This window comes from Marmota flaviventris, chromosome 2, assembly GCF_047511675.1.
Source record: "Marmota flaviventris isolate mMarFla1 chromosome 2, mMarFla1.hap1, whole genome shotgun sequence".
NCBI classification, from domain to species: domain Eukaryota; kingdom Metazoa; phylum Chordata; class Mammalia; order Rodentia; family Sciuridae; genus Marmota; species Marmota flaviventris.
In genome coordinates, this window is record NC_092499.1 from 16,245,442 (window position 1) to 16,263,222 (window position 17,781).

Consider the following 17,781-nt stretch of genomic DNA (forward strand, 5'->3'; position numbering starts at 1 on the left):
TCTTATAAAAATATAAACACTGCCTCAAAATACCCAGCATTCAGCTAAAACAAAACTCAGAGCTCTACATTCATTTATAATAGCTGCACAAAGCACTGCTGAAGAAATAAAAGGGGGTTACTTGGGTTAGCAATTACCAAAAACTGTCTAAAATTGACCCAAAATACCCAAAATTATAAGCTAACTCAAATGAAAGAAATCCAAAGAAGGTATACAGATGTAGTATAAAATCTCCCTAGGAGTCAGCCATGGAGAGGAAAATTTGACTGATGTAACATGTTGAATAGCAGAAAAATCAATTTAAAATAAACTTACAATATGCATTTAGTTGCCAAACTGTGGCCTAACAAGTCAGAATTACAAATACATACAAACCTCAATACTCATTTTTTCTGAGTTGTTTCTGAAGAAGGGACTATAAGTCTCTTCTAAATTGTTAAGCACTTCTGGTTCACACAAATGTCCTGTTTCATACACCCGGTTGTTCTGTACATCAAGTTGCTTGGCAGCATGAATACTGTTTTGCTGCTGCTGAAACTGCAACCTGTTTAAATGAGCACCACTATCTGCATTTCGACTTGCAGGTGGTCGATAAATTTCAATGGAAGGGCGAGAAGAACCATAAGTAAGTGTCACTGTAGGTTTTTTCTGAGATAAGGGATTCTCCTGCACAAAATTGAGGTCTTCATCAATGAGATCATCTGGTTCTGGCTTAATATCAATCACATCTTCAGAGGGTGCTGGCTCCCTCAGAGGTTTCACTGTTGACATTAGTCGGGTTGCAGCTCCTTCATCATAAGTCTGTCTATTAAAAAGCAAGACATATTACAATCAAATTAGAGCCATTATCTCCAAATCTTCAAAAAATATTAAAAATGTTTCACAAGCAAAAATAGATACTCCCTTATTCAAAACTACTTCAAAATGACATTCTTTCTTTAAACTTTGATTTACTATATTTTAAACAAAAGGTAACCATATTTAGGTCTTATCTATTATTTTATCCTAAGAATTGCTAACAATTACTTCATTAATTCAGCAAAAATTGCTGAAAACAGCATCTGAAAAAAATAATGTAAATACCACATACATACACTCATCTCCCATAGCAGGTGTATACACAACTCTTACCTGGTATTAGTGGTTTTCTGCTCCTGTGAACCTGCAGAAACCCTGGAATCTCTTTTTTCAGGTCTACTGCTAGAAATGGCAAGGGGAGATACTGCAGCTTCGTGCCTTCTCTCATCTCCCCGACTGAAACTGCTCTTGTTTGAAGGCACGTTACTATCGAAGATGTTGGTATCAGAAGACTTTAGACTAGTGGGTTCTAGAAAGAAAAATACATAGTCCTTGTAATTGACTTTTATTAAAATCTGTTCCTCTCCCATCACCAGTTCAAAAGCAATACATGTTTATTGTAGAGAACTTTTAAAATATGAATAAAAATCACCAATTACCACAAAGGTGATGTTTTGATAAGGTATACATACCCATTTCAAAAACTAAGATACATATTTTGTTCTCATTTTATTATTTTATTTTTCCCATTTTATTATTCCACATTGTCCTCATTTCATTATTCCACATTGTTTTACAGCTAATATTCCATACACAGTAATATAATAACTTATTACTACTGGGTTTTTAAGTAATTTTCAATTATACAATAGTGAGACATTTTAAGGTTAAATTTTTGCACACATCTGATTATTTCCTTAGGATTAACTGCACTGCTCCCCACCAAACATTTAAATTATTTCTGAGCTACAATAAATTCACTGTTCTTACATTCAGAAAAATGTGTTTCCTTACAAAGTTCAAATGAGCCACTCTTTTCAAAGTTATGGGTTTTTTCCTGAAGCAGTAGTAATTTAGAAGCATATGCGAGTAAGCAGGAATTCGAAAAAAACCTCAATGTTATATAAATCTTACCAGTTGTAACAGAGCGAAGTTTATCTAATACACCATGAAGCCTAAAAAAACAAAAACAAAAACAAAAATAAAGCCTCCCTTAAGAAAAATTTTGTTTCAAATGCCACTTTAAATTTGATATTATATTCAGATATTGATATGACATTTAATGGATAAATGGTACTAAAATCAACTTTCTAGTTTCAACCTTTTAAAAAAGGCTTTTTATAAATACTATAGAAGTCAACTGAAAAAAAAATCATTAATTTTTTTCTTCACAATTTTTAACATCTAGCCTCTGTAAAAATAAAGGCAATGAGATAGGGGGAGAGCTCACTGGCAGAGTTAGAAGTTGTTAGAAGCATGTACAAGGCCCTAGGTTCAATCCCTGTCATCAAAACCAAGGGAAAAAAGGATTCAAGTGGTCTCCAAAAATACCACCTTGCTTCTTAAGAACTAAAGATTCAACAGTGCTTACAGTAAAACAAAATTAAGTATCCCAAACGTCTAATACTGCTTATTGTTACAACTGTTTAATCAGTTTTTGGACTTTTTGGTACTAGGGATGGAACACAGGGGTGCTTTACCACTAAGCTCCATCCCCAATTCTTTTTACTTACTTTATATTTTGAGACAGGGACTTGCTAAGTTGCTTAGGGCCTTGCTAAACTGCTAAGACTGGCCTCAAAATTGTGATCCTCCTACTCAGCCTCTCAAGCTGATGGCATTTGGGGGTGTATGCCACTGCATTCAGTTATTTTTCTTTTTTAATGTTAGGGATTGAACTCATGACCTCACACATGTGAAGCACAAATTCTACCACTGAGCCACAAACCCCGCCCCACTCAGCACAACAGTTTACATTTATTTTAATAACTTACACAATTTCTTGGACAACTTAATTCTAGTTAATAAATGATCCCAAAATATACCATTTCACTGTAACTCTTATTTTCAATATTAATGCTGTAAACAAACATAGGCCACAACCTTGCTTTTAACATAACCTATTTTAGAATATTTAGTAGCAAAACTGCCTTGCAGTCCTTCTAAGAGATAAACCCCAAACACTAAAATCTCATAATATTGCTTCATTAAGAACCCCAGACACATCCAATGTCCCCATATACATAATTATGAGGGCTTCAAAAAAATCAGAATAGTCTATTTGTGGCTGGTATTAATAAACATTTAGGAAAGCAAGAGGCCAAAAAGAAGATGAATTATTGAATGTATAGCAAGACGAAAAAGTTGAATTAATTTGATTTTAAATTCAGTTTCAGATAATGATTATGTTTATTTAAGAAATATGTTTAGTGCTAGGCACAGTGGTGAATATTTGTAATCCCAGCTACTCAGGAGGCTGAGGCAGGAGAATTACAAATTCAAGCCAACCTGGGAAACCTGGTGAGACCCTGCTTCAAAATTAAAAATAACAAGGGCTGGAATGCAGCTCAGAGGTTTCATTCCCCAGTCCCAACAAACCAAGGAAGAAAACTGTCTAGAATATTTCATCAAATAATCTGGAAAAGAATCTACTAGTTCAGTGTCCCACCTTAGATTAGGTGGACTCAAACCCAAAGTGATCCAAAGATCAGGTCATAAAAAACATTTATGAAACAAAACAAATACTTGGATTGCTAAAGACATTTAAAAAAAAAAAAAAAAAAAAATCAGTACTCAAGTATGGTACAATTCCGCCAGGCACAGTGGCGCACACCTATATTCCCAGCAGCTTTGGAGGCTGAGGCAGGAGGATCACGAGTTCAAAGCCAGTCAGTCTCAGCAACTTAGCAAAGCACTTAACAACTCAGCGAGACCCTGTCTCTAATAAAATATTTTTAAAAAGGTCTGGAGATGTGGCTCAGTGGATAGGCACCCCTGGGTTCAATCCCCAGTACCAGAAGAAAAAAAAAAAAGAATGGTATAATTAACCCAGTCAAAAAAGCATCATGATCTTTTTTGGCATAAGCAATAAGACTAATTGCAATAAGTTGGTTAGGTCGCCCAAAATGGGCAATGTGTCTGTGTGTACCATCTGAAGATCACTGTACTCTAACAATGTTCTCCAAAATTGCACAATATATTGAGAATTTCAAGGTGGCTTCACAAAAACTGTAAAAAATACAGGTACCCAGTAGGATAAAAACAATGTGAAGACAATCTGGCTTAAAGGTACTAAGTTATTGGGCATCATCTCCATCCTCAGTGTCTCCTATTTGCCAAGTCTTTTGTTATTCAAATTAAACAAGCCAGGTACTCACACTACTCTGTCCCATTGACTTTCTCTGTAACTAGTGGTTCCTAGTCTAAGAGCCCTCATATGAGTATTTCCTACCTCTGTTCTCAGCTATCTTTACCCTTCCCTATTCTCCAACCTGGCCTTCTTAAATTCAAACTTACGCTTTTAGTCAGTATTTTCAACTAGAAACGTATATTGTTTGAAAAGGACAATCCAGATTAAAAGAGGAATCTGTATTGAAAAACAAAGAGGCTTATTTTACAAATTTCATATTTCAAAGATGAGTGAAATTTTTGTCAAATGAAGGCATACATAAAAAATTTAAAAAGCTGGGGCTAGGGATGTGGCTCAAGCGGTAGTGTGCTTGCCTGGCATGCGTGCGCCCTGGGTTCGATCCTCAGCACCACATACAAACAAAGATGTTGTGTCCGCCGAAAAACTAAAAAATAAATATTAAAAATTCTCTCTCTCTAAAAAAAAAAAAAAAAAAAAAAAAAAAACTGAAGGGAAAAAAAAAAAACAATGACTCAGGAAGCTAAGGTGGGAAGACCACAAGTTCAAGGCCAAACTGGACAACTTATTAAAACCATGACTCAAAATAAAAAATTTTAAAAAGCTGAGGATGTAGTTCAGTAGCAGAAGTAGAGCCCCTGGGTTCAATTCCTAGTACCACAAAAAAATAAATAAACAAAACAAAAAACAAACAAAAAAAACAACTTTGGAAAAAGCAATGCAGGAAGCCAAGCCAGTCCAAACAACATTTGGTATTTTCAACTGGTCTGGATGGGGGGAAAGGAATGCTAGTATGTAAAAGTTTATAAAAGAAACCTAACAACTATAGCTGAGATACATTTTGAACCCTATAGGCCAGGCATACCTATAAGCATTTTACATGTATTAGTTCATTTAACCGTCACAGCATTCTATAAAGCAGGTATTTTGAACTTCCATTAAACAAATGGACAACAAAGCAAGATCAACTTTGGCAGTCTGGGTCCAGACCCAGTGCTTTCATACCTTGCAAACTGTTTTGCCACACTGAATCTTAACTCAACTGTCAAGGGCTCTTTCCACCTACTCTGACTTCTGCCAAGCTTTGTTCTGAGTCATAGATATTCAGAAACATACCATACGGTGAATCGAATTGTGTTGTTCCCTAGAAACAGGGACAGGTCCTCTGTCATTTGGTCCTGACTTTTCTTGTTGGCCACCATCACCATAATGTAATCAGGAAGTTCTTCATCTATTTAAAAGGAAAAGTATATCAAATTTTTTTTGTTTTCCTCATTATTTGTATTTAGAGTTGATGTACTTCAGCATATAGATTTAGCTTTAAGAATTAGTATCTATTGGAATTAGGTTAGATAGAAAAACTGAGCTTTGATTTTTTCCTCTTCATCTCACGAGTTCTACAATTATCAGAAGGATAGGAATTAGGAATAACTGATGAATTCCTAGTTATAAATCTAGACATCCTGGGCTGTGGTTGTAGCTCAATGATAGAGCACTTGCCTATGTGTGAGGCACTGGATTTGGTCCTCAGCACCACATAAAAATAAATAAAATAAAGGTATATAGTGTCCATCTACAACTAAAAAAAAATAAAATAAAATAAAAACAATTAAAATTAAAAAATAAATCTAGACATCCTGAATTATATTATTATTAATCTTGAGAATACATCCATTTTCTTGAAGTTACCTTTTTAATAATAATGTTCATTAACGTTAGAAAAGCTTCTATAAAGAATAACCATTATGTTTAATTTTCTGGTCTTTAATTTTTCAAGGTAATATTCATTTTTCAGGAGAACACCTTTATCTCTGATGAAGGTAAAGGCAGACTTCAATTAGTATAATAAACTTCCAGTAACATGAAATAAAATAAAATCAGCCCAAACTACATAACTTAAAAGTTTCAATCTTAAAATTAGGTAGGGGGTAGGAGTATTGTAGCTTAGCAATAGATCATTTGTTTAGAATGCACAAAGAATGCCCTGAGTTCAATCCCTAGCACCACTAAAAATATATAATAATTAGTTAAATAACATCAACTCACTTTCTTATACTCTTAGTGATAACCTTGACAGTGAGGATGAAATCCTAGATAAAGAAAAACATTTAAAAAGAACATCTCCAAAAATAAAAAATAGGTAAAAACCAATATCAGAAACTCTAATCACTACCAAGCAAACAAAAAGGATATTTCTTTACTAAAATTAATTTCATGCCTAAAAATACTCATATTTCTATGTAGGGAGAAATGTTCATTTCAGAAGTATAATCATACACTTGTTTCAAAGAAAAATATCAAAAGTCCAGTTCAAAAGATATAAAATATATTTAGAAAGCACAACCTACAAAAGGAAAGGGAGGTCAGAATACTTCATGGAAGCATGCAATATACGAAAAGATACAAGGACTAGTCGATTTGTTTTTCTTTAGTACTATCAGAAAGGCTCCCACTGCTTTCTAGCAATTATAGTAAAGAAGCTGGGGAGCTTGTTTATGCATGTACCTACTACAAGCCACTACTGGTAACTCAGAAAGGGTCAACAGACAAGTTGAAAGTCTTGAAAGTTTTTCTTCATGTCAATGATACAAACAGACTATTCTTCTGCTATTGCCATGCATTAGTTTGCATTTCCTAAAATTTTATAAAATTACTGTGGACCTCAGTACAGGGTAGGAGCAGTGAAAGATACAAAGCAGACCCTAAAATTTTGGGGGGGTGATGATTTTTAAAATTTTGATGGTACTGAAGTCCCAGTGCTCTGCACATGATAGGCAAGCATTCTACCAATGAGCTAAACACCCAGACCTATATGTTAATCATCTTGATTTGTGAGGAAAGTTTTGGATATATACATGACAAGAAATACCAAACTACAAATTTTATGTGCAATTTAAGGTATGCCAATTATGTCTCAACAAAACTCTTAGTAATTCATAGGTTGTGCTAGGCACAGTTGCATATTGCTGTAGCCCCAACTCAGGAGGCTCAGGCAAGATGATCACAAGTTTGAGTTCAGGCAATTTAGCAAGACCCTGTCTCAAAAAACAATGATGGGAAATGGCTAGAGTACATGCCTAGTATGCTTGAGGCCCTGGGTTCAATCCTCAATACTGGAGGGGGGGGGGGGGGGGACACACACAAAAACACAGAATCTTGGGTTGTTTTCTGAATAGATACACAATGAAAATTAAGAATCTAACAAAAAAATTAACATGTAGTCATGATGCATCCTACAGAACTCTGACAGATTTCTCAAGTTCATGTGAAATTAGTACAAGGAAAAAACAGTTAAAATCTTGAAGGTTTCTGGAAGCTCACATTCTAAAAGGTAAATGAAAAACTGCATTAATTATAACTACAATCTCAATGAAATGCTCCATTTTAAATACAAATAAGATCTTATTATCTCCTTTAAAAAAAAAAAAAAAAAAAAAAAGCTTGTTCATCTTTGTATCCCACCCAATGCCTTAAAAATAGATAGTCAGGCCTAGTAGCACTCAACTGTAATCCTAGTGATTTGGGAGGCTGAGGAAGAAGGATCTCAGCCTGGTGTATCAACAAAAACAAGCTGGGCATGGTGGCGCATCCCTGTAATCCCAGCGGCTTGGCAAGACCCTGTCTCAAAATTTTAAAAAGAGTGCCCCCACCACCACAACCACCAAATAAAGGAAAGAAACAAAGCAAGAAAGACCCACAATTCTTCCCCCTTTCTCCTCCAGCAGCCCAAGAAACAGAAAGGGAATAAAAGCTGCCCTAGACCCTGCTGTCGTCAAGAAAGAAGCAAAAAAGTCAAGAAGTGGTAACTCCCTTGTTCCAGAAAAGGCCTAAGAACTTCAGCAATGGACAGGACATCCAACCCAAAAGAGACCTTACCCGCATTGTCAAATAACCCCACTGCATCTGGCTACAGCGGCAAAGGGTGATACTCCATAAGCGGCTAAAAAGCCTCCTACAAGGCAGTTCACCTAGGCCTTGAACCAACAAACAACTACCAAACTGATTAAGTTTGCTCACAAGTACAAAACAAAGACTAAGCAGGAGAAAAAGCAGGGGGTATTGGCGTGAGCTGAGAAGCAAGCTGCTAGCAAAGGGGACAACCCCACTAAGAGGCCACAGATACTTCGAACAGGGGTCAATACTGTCATCACTTTGGTGGAGAATAAGGCTCAGCTGGTGGTGACTGCATATTATGTGGATTCTTTCTAGCTGGTTGTCTTCCGGCCAGCCCTGTGTCACAAGATGGGAGTCCCTTACTGCATCAAGGTGACATGTCAGGAAGACATGCACCACTGCTGCCTCCACACAGGTTAACTTGGAAGGCAAAAGAGCTCTGGCTAAGCTGGTTGAAGCTATTAGGACCAACTACAATGACAGATAAGACATCCAACATCACTGCAGAGGCAATGTCCTGGGTACAAAATCTGTGGCTCCCATTGCCAAGCTGGAAAAGGCAAAGGCTAAAGAATTCACCACTATAAATGTACACTGTTGGGTTTTCTGTACATTAAAATAATAAAAACTGTCCTGCAAAAAAATATTCAAATATTTATTGAAGGATTGTTTTCAGGACAATTTCTGGGATAAAGATTAGAAAGTCACCCTTTCCAGGACAATGGTATACACACATACAAATTATAAACATAAATCAGTAGTAAAATCTATTTTATTTCAAATGAAGTTGAAGAATGACCTGTTTATGAACTTAATGAACTCATATCTATGAAATACTGGGTTCTAGGCTACTGGAACACAGCAAACCCAAAATCTTGTCAAGAAACTGTGAAAGTGGGAGTATAGCTTAGCAGTAGAATGCGTGGAAACCCTAGGTTCAAGTCCAAGTACCAAACAACAACAAACTTCTGAGCTGGGCATGATGGCGCATGCCTGTAATCCCAGCGGCTTGGGAGGCTGAGACAACCTCACCAACTGCCAGGCACTAAGCAATTCAGTGAGACCCTGTCTCTAAATAAAATACAAAATTGGGCTGGGGATGTAGCTCAGTGGTTGAGTACCCAAGTTCAATCCCAGGTACCAAAAAAAAACCCCACAAGTTCAAGTCCAGTCTCAGCAATTTAGCAAGGCCCTCAGCAATTTAGAAAGACCCTGAGTTAAAATAAAAATTGGGGGGGGGGGGGGGGGGGTGTTTACCAGGAAACTCAGGGGCACTCAACCACTGAGCCACATCCCCAGCCATATTTTGTATTTTATTTAAAGACAAGATCTCACTGAGTTGTTTAGTGCCTCACATTTGCTGAGGCTGGCTTTGAACTTGCAATCCTTCCGTCTCAGCCTCTGGAGCCATGGGATTACAGGTGTGCACCAACCTAAAATAAAATTTTTAAAAAGTGTTGGTCATGTAGCTCAGCAATAAGGCACCTCAGGGTTAAATTCCCAGTACTCTCCCCCTCCCCACCCTTAAAAAAAAAGAGAAAGAAAAAAAAAAAAAGAAATAGGCAGAGACAGAGAAAGCTGTACTACCACATAAACTGCTTGGACATATTTTGGTGGAGTTCTAGGAGTGCGCACTCCAACCCAATCTTTAGTTCACAAAATAAGTTAATAGCACAGAAACAGTAAGAACTCAGAAGACCTGAGCTCCCTGATCTAAAATCTGCTACTGACAAGTTCTATGTAGTCCTCAAGACTCCATTTTCTAACCTGTAAAAGGAATACTACTACCTATCACCTCAACCCCAGCACTGTGTTCAGGGACAAATGTAACAATATAAAAATATTTCTGAAAAACTACAGAAAACATTATTATTATGTATCATATGAATTAATGTTACAACAAGATTTTTAACAGGCTCAGAATTCTTTAATTACAATCTGATAAATGATCAAAGGTCACTGCATTTTGGCTCAATAAGAATGTGTTTGTGTTTGTGGGCTGGGGATGTGGCTTAAGCAGTAACACGCTAGTGCCTGGCATGCGCGGGGCGTTGGGTTCACTCCTTGGCACCACATAAAATAAAATAAAGATGTTGTGTCCACAGAAAACTGAAAAATAAATATTAAAAAAATTTCTCTCTCTCTTCTCTCTCTTTAAAAAAAAGAAAAAAGAATGCGTTTGTGCTTTCACGTGTTAGAATTAAGAAAGTTTATCACTAGGTTTTCTGTGGATTTCTATTTTTGAGCCAAAACAAGTTCACCCCAGGCATCCATTAAGTGTTGAATGAAAAAGAATAAATAAATCCTGGTTCAGCTTCATCTTCTCATCAGTGAAAGTCTTAACAATCCCAACAACAAATAATTTCTTAAATTTGTAAGCAATTCATAAACTAAGAACTCTCAAACTTTAATTTATCACTAAGCTATATTCCCCGCTCCTTTTAAATTTTATATTGAGACAGAATTTTGCTGTTGCCCAGGCTGGCCTTGAACCTGTGATCATCCTGTCTCAGCTTCCCTAAGTTGTTGGGGTAAGTGGCATGTACCAACACACCCAGAACTATCTATTAATTCATTTATAATAGATCAATTACATATTAACAACAAACCAAATTATACTAACATAAATAACATTTTTATTAAAATAACTAGTTTCTAAAACAAAAATATAATGCAAAGAGTGCTCTTGTTTTATATTTTAAATCTCTTTAACATCTACTTTAAAAGACCAGTAGATTCTAGCATCTAGTTTATTTCATTTAATCTCTTTTAATACTGTTCACTTGGAAGAATATAAAGAAAATCTAGGGTCACATAAATACACACTTGCATTTCTACAACCTTCACAAATAATGTGAATATTATTCTGTTATACTACACTAAAACTCAACAAATGGTAATTTACTAAAAGTTAGCAGCAACATGAAATCTAAAACTACATCAAATACCTTCTTACACTATTACAAGAAAATCCACTGATTGAGCCTGTGCTTTTAAGGACACCCAAATGAATTTATTTAACATTATGTACTGATCACTAGGAAAATACTGGTTCAGTGAGCTAGAGAATCACTAACATGTTGATACATTTCATTATATATATAAAAATTACAACTTGTAGCCAGGTCTTATAGTGCACACCTGGAATCCCAGCTACTCAAAGAGGTTGAGCCAGGAGGATGGTAAGCTCTAGGATATCCTCTGTACATCAGCAAGACCTTGTTTCAAAATTTAAAAAAAGGGCTGGGGATGTAGCTCAGTGGTAGAGTGTCCCTAGGTTCATCCCCATACTGAAAAACACACTCATACACACATATAAATATTTATTAAAATATCTAAAATTTCACGAGAAATTGTTTTAGTACTGGAAATCAGGTTCATGGACGCAAATTTTTTTCAAATTTTTCCAATTTTCATTTGAAAGTTCAAGCTGGCATCAAAGACCAACAGTTCTTTTTTCTTCTGTCTGCCAATACCCAAGTACATGTAACCAGTCATCAGTTCTTTATGTTAACATGAGGGGCTAAAGATGCACCTCAGTGGTAAAGCACATGCAAATATGAGACCATGGGTTTCATCCCCAGCACTAATAACACACACAAAAATTCAAAGATGCCTCATGAAAAAGGTGGCTAAGCCAGGGTTGGTGGTGCATGCCTACAATTTCAGCAACTTGGGAGACTGAGTCAGGAGGATTACAAATATGAAGCCAGCCTCAGCAACTTAGTGGGACCCTGTCTCAAGATAAAAATAAAAAGAACTGGAGATATAGCTCCATGATTGAACACCCTTGGGTTTAATCTCCAGTACCTCAAAAGAAAAAAAAAAAGTGATTAGTTTAATTCTCAACTCAATCATACACATGTCTTTCCTTAAAACAACCACCATTGTTTATTCTACCACAGAAGTGCTTTATGAGCACTGCTATTTCTGCAAAAGCAAAATATTAAAAAGATGGAGTGAAAGGCCTAGAGTTTTAAAAAATATTTTTACTGCTTGATTCAATGGCATACATTTGAAATCCCAGCAAGTAGGGAGTTTAGGCAAAAGAACTGAAAGTTTGAGGCCAGCCTCAGCAACTTAGTGAGACCCTTTCTCAAAATAAAAAATAAAAAGGACTGCAGATGTAGGTCAGCCGTAAAGTACCCTTAAGTTCAATCCTCAGTATGGCAAAAACAAAAAACACTTAAAGAGAAACTAGCTTTTTCTGTTCTGTAAACTGCCAAGTAGGGAAAATAGGGATTTGAATATGATTTCTGATAGAATCTGGCTTGACTATCTTGATTCAGGCTAAAAAAACAAGCAGTTTTACCAACCACTGCTTTTCCACAATCCAAGTGAAAATAGCAAGTATCTTCTTAGTATTAATATGAAAGCAGTTTCAACTTCAGAGATCCTTAGGGTCTCACACTCTTTGAGAATGCTGTCCTAAGTGGTAACAATTATTTATAGGAAGTACCAGCTTTGACGTCAACAGACTAAATCCATAAAATTTTGCCCCTGATTGTACAGGGAGATATTACCACTTACCTTTCCGTGTTCTCCTGGGGATTATCATATTAATGCATATATAAGCACGCGCACACACACGCATAAATAAAATAGGCACAAAGCCAGACCCAGAGTAAACATTCAATATAAAAGAACAGGGAGAAAGAGAACCCTTTATTGTTGCAAGAAAGAAGAAACACTTGGAAGAAGATAAAGAGATCTAAAGATAAAACTCACTGAGCCATTCCAGGGCAAAAGCCAGAAAGCATCAAACATTCATGTCCAAAGTAAAAGTTCTGAAAATAAAGGTCAAGAGGAAAGTAACAAAAGGAAAAATAAAATAAAATCCAGAAAATGGAAATAGGAAAGAACCTTAGTGGAGGAAGCTACACTGTTTCAAACTACTGTATTAGGCTGGGGAAAAAAGGTTGCAAAGAAGAATGTTCAATAAAATGACGGGAAAGTAACCAGGGATTATCAGATTTGAAGAAGAGTAGAAAGCAGAAAACAGAATGTCAGAAGTACGATGGGGGTGAAATGCACTCACTAAAATTCAAGCAGCTGCAAATTAAATTCTAGTCGGCTAACAACAACGACAACAAAATACTTACCAACGTAAGCTCCTAATTCTTGCAATTTCCCCTTAATGGCACTCTAAGGGAAAAAGAGCAAATGTGCACGTGAGAATGGCGGCTCCAGGAAAACGACACCCGGGCAGCGCTGAGGCGACTTCGCCGGTGCCTCGCCTCCCGCCCCTCCGCAGCCGGGTGGGGGCGGGGAGGCGCCTCGACCCCCGGCGGCCCACCCGGGACCGCTCTCCGCGCCGCTGGGGGTAACTCGCCCGCCGCAGCCCGGGCGCGCTCTCCGAGGCCGTGGCCGCGCCAGGACCGAGGCGGCCCGGGCGAGAAGCGCCCCCGGCCAGGCCCGCCGACCTCGTTACTCCTGGCAACCGCCCGCCGAGGCCCCGCTTCCCGCCTTCACCAGGTGCCGGCTGACGCGGGCCTCACCCGGATCTTGCGGCTGATCTCGGTGCCGATCTCCATGGCTCCGCGGAGGGCGGCGGGCGGCGGGGACAGCACTGCGCAGCACTTCGTTTACCTGGGGCCCGCTAAGGCTTCCCACCCCGCAGGCCGGCCACCGCCGCCTCCAGCGCTGCTCCGCCCCCGGCCGCGCGCACTGCGTGTGCCCGCCCCCGCCGGTCCGGCGACCCCTTGCAGGCTGGGGGAGTCACGCATGCGCCCGCGCGTGCGTACACCTCAGTCCGCGAAGCCTTTGCACTAGCGACCTCTACTGGTGCCAGGGAGGACAGCGGCGTGCGGATTGCCTGGCTTCTCTCTAGGCCTTCTGGGGAAACTTCATTCCTCCCTTGACGGGTCTCCCCTATTTATTCATTTTACTCTCCTTTGGATAATAAAGATGAACTAAATGTGTAGCAGGAAGATCCATGGATTTGATGTGATATCTATGTTCAAATTCAGCTTTCACTTGATATGGTGTTGATCTATATTTCAACTGGAAACTTCGGTTTTCTTACCTGTGGAAATAGACTGCCTCCTGGAGGTTGCATTGTAATTACACTTTCAGGAAAATGGAATATCCTGAACAACACACCCCATCGTGAAGTCTTTTTTTTTTTTTTTTTAAACCGGCGATTGATTAAATTTTTTTAAACCCCCCCCAGGGGGGCTTAACCACTGAGGCTGGCTTTGAACTCGCGATCTTCCTGCCTCTGCCTCCCAACCCACTGGGGTTATGGGAGTGCAACACCAAGCCCGGCTGTGAAGTCCTTCCTTTTACTCCTCAAACATCCTGGCTTTCCTATTTCTACATTCTTCTCCCCAGGACATTGGTAGCCTTGCTCAATTCATCCTCCTGCTCCTCTCTGAACCCCTCCTTTGGGCTACTTTAATTTTCAGGCCTTCAATTGTTATTTCTATGCCGATAATGACCAAATTCCCGTTTGCCTTGAACTCACACCTGAACTCCACCTCCAAAATTTAAGTTTCTATGCCCATTTTATTTACTCCAAGTTCATAATTAAAATATGGACTTCATCACTAAAATATGCATTATGAACATCACCTTCTCCCACTCAGATTGATTTCTACTTCTGATTTCCTTTGCGGGGAGGGGTACTTAGTGCTCTACTAATGTGCTACATCCCCAGTCATTTTTATTTTGAGACTAAATTGCAGAGGCTTTCCTCTAACTTTAAATCCCCCTGCCTCAACCTCCAGAGTCACTGGGATAATAGGAATGCACCATTGTGATGAACCTGATTTCTCTATTTTTATCCTTAGACACCTAATTTTGTTACCAACCTATGTTCAGAGGCTCATCTCAGGAAAATTGAGACAAGATGAAAGGGACAGTTTAGGGGAGAAAGAAAGGGTTTTCTTAGTAGCCAAAGAATGTAGAAGTAAAGCCTATGCTTATAAATCATCTTCTCAAGCTGCAAACGGGTTAAGGGGCTACAGATATAGGATAGGAACAACTGAGAGGGAGAGTCTAATAAACAGGTTTTTTTCTAGGAATAGCCAGAGATATTTCAGGAACTCAGGTACCACCTCCTCTTATTGCTTTCATAGTCTGGTATTTCTAGTCATGGTGGCTAGTAGACTTGAAGGGAGGGGAAGAAGCTAAGCAAGTCGAGGTCAAGTTAGTCTTATAGAGTTGGACAAAATATTTATCCAACTAATCGATTTGTGTGCATACACAGCTGAGTAGGCTCTGACCAAAAGGTTAAAGCAACAAAAGAGACACAACATGAAGACAGAGATGCCAAGTCTTTGCATCCCATTCCCTTTGGACATCAGTAGGACAAGTGAAGAGTCAGGACTTCAGGTCCTAAAAAGTTATCCAGGCAACTGTTATCATCATAACCTATGCATCAGCGGTGTTATCTACAGCAAAACTAATGGGAGACTAATGTATTGCCCAGCTGTGTGACCTCCAAAGTTACTGATGTTTAAGTCAGCTAAAAGCAACTAAAAGCTAGAGGATTTATTTAGGTTTTTCTCTTACTAATAATTTTCCTCCCTTCCCTGATCATAAACCTTAGAAGCAGGATAGACATAAAGAGAGTCCTCTCTTCTCCATTTTCACTAGCTCCTGAGAGTGCTTTGTATTAGTTAATCTACTGAGAAAACACAAATGACCACACGTTTAGCAGCTTAAAACACAACTGTTTCTCATCTCTCGGTTTCCATGGATCAGCAATCTAAGCATGGCTTTGCTGGGTCTTTTGCCCAGAGTCTCAGAAGACTGCAATTAGATGTCAGGCAGGCAGTGTTCTCACCTGAAGAATTCCTTTGCAACCTCTTTGAGGTTCTTAGCAGGAATTCATTTTGAGCTGTCATCTGGAGGCTGCCTTGGAGTCTGCCTATGGTTCTATGCCAAGGGCTTCTCCACTTCAGCCAGCAAAGAGAAGCTTCCCTCTCAGCTCAGGGGAGGCCCAGTCTTTCTTTTAAAGGCTTTTGTCTAATTAGGTTTGCCCAGGAGGAAGGGGTGAGCCCTCCCAGGTAGCCCTTGCTCACCAGTCCCCTAATCAACTGATTTAGGAACAAAATGACATCTTCAAAACTCCTTATCTGCATGGGCGTGGTGGGTCATGCCTGGAATCCCAGTGGTTTCAGAGGCTGAAACAAGAGGATCACAAGTTCAAAGCCAGCCTCAGCAACTTAGCAGGACCCTCCCTGTCTCTAAGTAAAATATAAATAGGGCTGGAATGTGGCTCAGTGGTTAAACGCCCTTGGGTTAAATTCCCAGTAGCAAAACAAAAACAAAAAAAAAACTCCTCATATTTACCATATTCATTGACTAGAAGTTATCCACACTCAAGGGGAAGGTTTAAACAACACAGAATGAATAGCAGGAGCAAGAATTGTGGGGTCAATTAGAGTCTGACTGCCATTGGCCCTTTCATAGTCTTATATAATCCTTTCTTCTGAGTTCCTATGGTATCTATATGGGAACTGCTAGTGTGACAGTATGTGTGTATGTGTGTGTTTCCTAACAAAATTATGAATTTTCTGTAAATCTTTAAAGTTCTCCAAAATTTCTTTCAGGATGCTAGACACATGGTACGTGCTTATTAAATATTTGTAGGGTGAGAGTAATTAAATACCTACTTTACAAAAGCATTCCTCATGGATAAATGCAGATTGATCATACACTCATTCAACATTGATGAAAGGCAGAAGAGAAGGGTGACTGACACCAGGGACCTGGAGCCAGACTGTCTAGGTTTGAATCATGGTTCTGCCACTCTGAGACCTTAGACAAGTTGCTTATTCTCATCCTGCCTCAGTTTCCTCATACAGCATAGGTATGATGCTTGTTTCCCCTGCAATATTTAACATTCTCCTGCAGGTTAATATTTGTGAAGCATTTCAAACTGACCTGGCTTATAATAGCACCATGTTTGCTGATTAAAAATTAAATACCTAGACTGAGCTAGATACCATGCTAGGAGCGAGAGCATACAGATGAGCAAGACTCTCTTCTTTCATGACATTCAAAATCCAGAAGACAAGTAAGTTACCTCTATTCCTTTACCTGCCATTTCAGCACTAAGAACAAAAACATGCTTTGCCATTATTGTGCCATTACCAAATTGGCAGTTGATATTTCAATAATATTGATTTTAAAAACCCTTTTGTGGGCTGGGGTTGTAGCTCAGGGGTAGAGCACTTGCCTTGTGTCTGTGAGGCACTGGGTTCAATCCTCACACCACACAAAAATAAAGAAAGAAAGGTATTGTGTCCGTCTACAACTAGAAGAAAAAATATTGTAGAAAGTAGAGAATATTTTCATTAATATGTACACCAAAGAAGGAAACTTACTAAGAAATATTCAGGGCTGGGTGGTGGCTCAGTGGTAGAGCGCTTGCCTAGCATGTGTGAGGCACTAGGTTCAATCCTCAGCACCACATATAAATAAATAAAAATAAAGGTCCATTGACAACTAAAAAACAAAAAAATTAAAAAAAAGAAACATTCAAGAAAGTGTTCATTTTTAGGACAATTAGCTTACAGTTATAAGAAAAGAAATTTTAAGCTATTTGAGAATTTAAGTACTTTCAGATTTCAGAAAACACAGTGTCTGAGTCACAGAAGGGATAGCCTCACTTAGCCAATGGCATTTGGGGTTTTGAGGCTGATGTAGGTGCTGCCCTGGAAGATGCAGCTTCACAAACCACATCTTATTCCCAGGAAGGTGTTCATGATGAA

At 38.6% G+C, this 17,781-nt stretch overlaps 1 protein-coding gene and 1 pseudogene across 5 annotated transcripts in view; one reads left to right on the forward strand and one right to left on the reverse strand.

Moving 5' to 3' along the window:
* Positions 1-13,766, reverse strand: part of Zc3h14 (zinc finger CCCH-type containing 14) — a 51,919-nt gene extending 38,153 nt beyond the window's left edge. For 2 of the 5 annotated variants that reach the window (XM_071607615.1, XM_027931565.3), the window contains exons 1-6: positions 13,558-13,766; positions 13,162-13,204; positions 5,282-5,396; positions 1,933-1,973; positions 1,132-1,327; positions 376-805 (exon numbers count right to left, since the gene is read on the reverse strand). In XM_071607615.1, coding sequence (XP_071463716.1) covers positions 376-805; positions 1,132-1,327; positions 1,933-1,973; positions 5,282-5,396; positions 13,162-13,204; positions 13,558-13,593 — 861 coding nt within the window. In that variant the 5' untranslated portion in view covers positions 13,594-13,766. The remainder of the gene's footprint in view (positions 1-375; positions 806-1,131; positions 1,328-1,932; positions 1,974-5,281; positions 5,397-13,161; positions 13,205-13,557) is intronic. The other 3 variants (XM_027931567.2, XM_027931564.3, XM_027931566.2) reach the window with 2 other exon arrangements.
* LOC114089591 (large ribosomal subunit protein eL8 pseudogene) lies at positions 5,911-8,681 on the forward strand (annotated as a pseudogene).
* Positions 13,767-17,781: the final 4,015 nt, after the last annotated feature.